Source organism: Oryctolagus cuniculus, chromosome 19 (genome assembly GCF_051225735.1).
Source record: "Oryctolagus cuniculus isolate XC-2025 breed Fujian yellow rabbit chromosome 19, ASM5122573v1, whole genome shotgun sequence".
NCBI lineage: Eukaryota > Metazoa > Chordata > Mammalia > Lagomorpha > Leporidae > Oryctolagus > Oryctolagus cuniculus.
In genome coordinates, this window is record NC_142885.1 from 40,332,271 (window position 1) to 40,337,510 (window position 5,240).

The 5,240-nt window shown below is 34.6% G+C and overlaps 1 protein-coding gene across 1 annotated transcript; it reads left to right on the forward strand.

Moving 5' to 3' along the window:
• Window positions 1-563: 563 nt before the first annotated feature.
• On the forward strand, window positions 564-1,493 carry ORYCUNV1R1558 (vomeronasal 1 receptor oryCunV1R1558). Its single transcript, NM_001167245.1, has one exon. The coding sequence runs from the start codon at window positions 564-566 to the stop codon at window positions 1,491-1,493; it is 930 nt and encodes a 309-aa protein (NP_001160717.1).
• Window positions 1,494-5,240: the final 3,747 nt, after the last annotated feature.

Here is a 5,240-nt window from a genome sequence, read left to right on the forward strand (position 1 = left end):
TCTCTCTCTCTCTCTCTCTCTCTCTCTCTCTCTCTGCCTATGCTTCTGTAACTGTCTTATAAATAAATAATTAAATCTCTAAAAATTTATAAATCATATTATGGTAGCATGAAATGAACTAAGGCACCCTGGATTAAAATAATTAGAGAGGGTATTTATGCTTGTATCTGAGCTAATAGCATGTTAAATAATGGAAATATTTTAACATTGGATCTATCTTAAATAAGACTTGAAGCGACTTGTTTTTACAACCTAGGATCCAAGAATTTTTCAATGCAAGGGAGACTGTTATTGTGCAGTCTCCTGTGTATCATGAAAGTGAAGAATTTATGATGTTTTCAACTTGAGATTTGAAAGCTGGGCTTTGACAATATCCTTCTGAATAGAAGAAAGTTCACAAAATAAACTTCTGGGATGGAAACTAACTAAAAGAGATTGATTTTCATTGTAAAGATAGGAAGTTAGAAAGCAAGTTTCTGGTAGGCAGAATAATGCCATCTGATGATATGAGATGCTGTTTTTGTTTACTTTTCAGACATGCATGTGTTCCTTCCCTGGTTAAGATGAGCCAAATTTCTGCTTACGTTGTTATTTATAAATGTATTCTTTCTCAAGCTGGCATTGGAATCTCAGCCAACACCTTCCTCTTCCTCTCTCACATCTCCACAATCCTGCTGGATCACCGGCCTAAGCCCACTGACCTGACCACCTGTCACCTGGCCTTAGTCCACATTGCTTTTCTCACTACTGTGCTCTTTTTGCTCTCTCCAGACCTTTTTGAGTCATTGAATGTATGGAATGACTTCAAGTGTAAGGCTTTGTTCTACATAAACAGAGTGATGAAGGGCCTCTCCGTCTGCACCACCTGCCTCATGAGCATCATCCAGGCCATCACCATCAGTCCTAGCAGCTCCTGGTTGGCACAGTTTAAATATAAACACACACATTTCATTTTCTATTTATTCTTCTTCATATGGCTAGTCTGCTTGTCTTTCAGCACTACCACACTCTTCCACACTGTGGCATCTTCCAATGAGACCCAGACCAATCTGATGGCTATCACTAAATACTGCTCATTTTACCCCATAAAGCACAGCATCATGGGCTTGATGTTCACAATGACCATATCCAGGGACGTCTTCCTGGTGGGAGTCATGCTGCTCTCAAGTGCATACATGGTGATCCTCTTACTCAGGCATCAGAGGAGGTCCCAGCACCTTCACAGCACCAGCCTCTCCCCAAGATCCTCCCCAGAGAAAAGGGCCACCCAGACCATCCTGCTGCTGGTGAGTTTCTTTGTGGTCATGTACTGGGTGGACTTCATCATCTCATCCTCCTCCTTGATACTGTGGACATATGACTCAGTTATCATGGGTGTCCAGTATGTTGTGGTCCATGTCTATGCCACTGTCAGTCCATTGGTGCTTATCAGTTCTGATAAGAGGATACTCAATGTTTTGCATAATGTGTCATGGAAAAGGTTTCAGTTTTAACAAGTTGATGACAAAAACGGTTGTGTTTCAGTGTGGCTGTTGTTCAGCAGTTAAGGGATACCCACATCCCATATTGGAGTGCTCAGGTTCAAATTCTGCCTCTCTTTCTGATCCTGCTTATTGTTAGTACACACTGTAATTGACAGCACATGCTCGATCAAGTACTTGGGTTCCTATCTCCCACATGGGTGTGACAGATGGTGATCTAGGATTTTGGCTTTGGGCTGGCCTAACTCTGGCTCTGTACATCAGCAATTACCCAGCAAATTTCTGATTATCTATATATCTGTCTATCATCTATCTATTTATCATCTCTCTTCTCCCTGAAATTAAGTAAAATTAGATTTTATGAATGATTGTCTTGCAATAGCTGTATCTGAGAACATATGAATTATTCTAGTACATCAGGTTCCTATCTGATTAATTTAATTGTACAGAATTATACTTTTTTATTTCTAAATGCTTTGAGACTTATTTTGTCCAAAATTTACATTTTTTAATTCAACATACAGCATGATTTAAAATTTCCGTATGTTTACTAGTTTCTTGTTTTTTTTTTTTTTTATTCTGATTTCAGAAAATCAGACAGGGAAACTTTTCTTTCTTCTTGAAGTGAATACTTTAGATATATCTGACAGCAGTCAAATCTTTCATGACTTACTTTGGAAAATATTTTTATTTTACTTTTAAAATTGAAAATAGGTAATTATTAAAATGTAAAAAAGTAACCTGGATATCCATTTCTGTCAGCAATGATAATTTTTCATATCTCCCTTTTTGGATTATACAGGGACTGTGTAGATTGTTCTGATACTTTTTTTAGGCTTTCTTTCTTTCTTTTTTTCTTTCTTTTTTCTTTTTTTTGACAGGCAGGGTGGACAGTGAGAGAGAGAGACAGACAGAGAGAAAGGTCTTCCGTTTCCGTTGGTTCACCCCCCAAGTGGCAGCTATGGCCGGCGCGCTGCGCCAATCTGAAGCTAGGAGCCAGGTGATTCTCCTGGTCTCCCATGCAGATGAAGGGCCTAAGCACTTGGGCCATCCTCCACTGCACTCCCAGGCCACAGCAGAGAGCTAGACTGGAAGAGGAGCAACCGGGACAGAATCTGGTGCCCCAACTGGGACTGGAACCTGGTGTGCTGGCACCACAGGCGGAGGATTAGCCTATGAGCCGTGGCGCCAGCCTAGGCCATATTTATTTTTCTCTACTCTCCAATTTTATTTCTACTTGATCATGCAGTTTCACATTTATTTCTCTTTGAATGCTTCTATTTATTTATCTTTTTTAATTCAATGAAATGCTGAAATCAATGTGTTATGTCTGGTTGTTTGGTATTTGGTATTTATAAATTATTTCACTGGGATAATATATTTCATAATTGTATACATTATCTAAATCTAAATATACAAGTAAATTTGTTTTACTCATTCTCATTCTAGTTGTCACATAACTAAAGTTATATTTTCTACAGCAGTGTCACCCTGTGATATAATTTGGCAGCTCAATCTTCTAGTTCATCACTCTCATCATCTGAGCTTAATGTCTAAATTCTGTTTTATATTTGCTTACTTTATTACATTTTTTCAAATGTGTACATTTCATTTGATTCTTTTCTAAATATGGCTAATCAAATTTGTTGTTCCTCATCTTATTATTTCTCATTCTTATTACTAGTTCATTTTTTTCATTTTCTGTTTAATTAATTAAATATATGAAATGTAATTCTGATATATAATTTCTGTGAACCTTCATTCTTGTGACTTATTTCTGTGTATGCTCCATTACTTTCAATTTGGTTCTCATATTTGGTGTGCTTTGATCCTTGGAAAGTCTCCAGTTTTCATATTTCCTTGTTTACTCCAGTTAGCCAGAGGGAAAAGTAAGTGTTCAGCCAGTGTCCCTAGGATAGCACTTGTCTCTCAGTTTGATTTTTCCTCTTTCTGTTGATTTCTGTTTGATCTTGGGAAATTTTTCAATTTTCCTTTTGACTGTCTTGGACAATTTAAGGATGTTTGCAACTTCTTGAGTACATTTAGTTATTATATTAGAAGTTTTGGGGGAACTTGTGACATATATTTTATCACATGCATGTATACCCCAAACACACAGGAATATAGAGTTTTACATAAATTGTTTGTGGCAGACAAAAGAATCCAAAAAGAAATATCAGGTTCCTCATTTTGGAACCTTTCATGAAAGAATAACATACAAATATATAAATAATTATTTCTAGATTCACCTTATTTTTAATGTTTTATAGGCAATTTTATGTTTTCTACAAATCTATGGAAATAAAAATCTTTACAACAATGATTAATATGAGAATATAGTCATATAGTCATAATTAATATTTTTGTCATAAAAAGATAATTTTTAGAAGTTACTAGCTGAGTTAGTTACCTGAATTCATGTTTTCATGTAATCGTCATAATTCCTACTTACCACTTTTCTGATTCCTCAAAAATAATTTGGATGTTTCATTTGATACAACAATTAAATAAAATGTTTAATAACATTTTAATTGGTAGTTCTACCTGTCATTTCACAGTTGATAGAGTATAGGATTTGTAGATTAATATTATCATAACATTATTGGATCCTAAAACATTGAAATTTTCAAAATTTCTTCCTACTATTTGTAAATGGAATTCATTCTCTTTACTCTCTAAAATGTTATCTACGTCATATCTTACTAACCCGCCAATTTTTCTAATAAAATTAATGAATGTTCATTATGTTTATTCATATTATATACCAAAAATTGATTTGATAGTTTTGATGATGTTTATTAGAATTTTAAATTTACTACTTCTTCTTTTCAATGAATCTTCATATGTTTTTAAAATGTTACTAACATTTCCTAAGCTTATTTATTATTTAGTTGAATGGAAGAGTGACTGAGACAATGAAGGGGGGGAAGAGAGGGAGGGAGTAAGGGAGAGAGCAAGAACGAGAGCAAGAGAGAGAGAGAGAGAGAGAGAGAGAGAAAGATTCCATCTCCTCATCTCCTGGTTCATTCTTCAAGTGCCCACAACAGCTTGGGCTGGGCCAGGCTTTAGCCAGAGCCAGTGTTGGCTATGCATTCAAATGATATTATATATGTGAAAAATTAGTAATAAGAAATCTGATTCATCAAATTATCATATGTTCATACTGTTCTTCATTTATAATTTTATATTTTGTATATTTTATATTTTGATTCGTTTCATTATATAAATTTTGACTCAAAAGGGAATATAAACTATCATCTTGATAAAACCCAAAGTCAAAGGGCAGAATTTATCAGTTTACATTATGTACAATCTTGCATTTGTCTCATAATTCAGGGGAAGCACGTAGAGCAATGGTTTTTTCCTTCCTACATCAGAGTAAACTGAAACACTGTATTAATAGATTCCTCAATGCCTCCTTCTTTCACTTTATTTTTGTTAAACCAACTTCCATGAAAACTAAGAATTAGGAGTACTATAAATTAAGAAAAAATCAATAATGACAAAAATTATCAAACTTGACTAAAGAACAAATATATTAACTCATCTATATTATAAGAAGATGTTAATTCATTAAAATCTTCATGGAAAATAATATGAATTTGCAAATATGAGGGATGTTCAAAAGATCATGGAAAATGCATATTCAGAAAAACCTAGCCTTTAGAGAACCTTTGCAGCAGAATGAACTTATTTTTTATTAATTTTCCATGAATATTTGGTCTACTCTTGTACACAGCTTGCTTAACATGTGAAAAA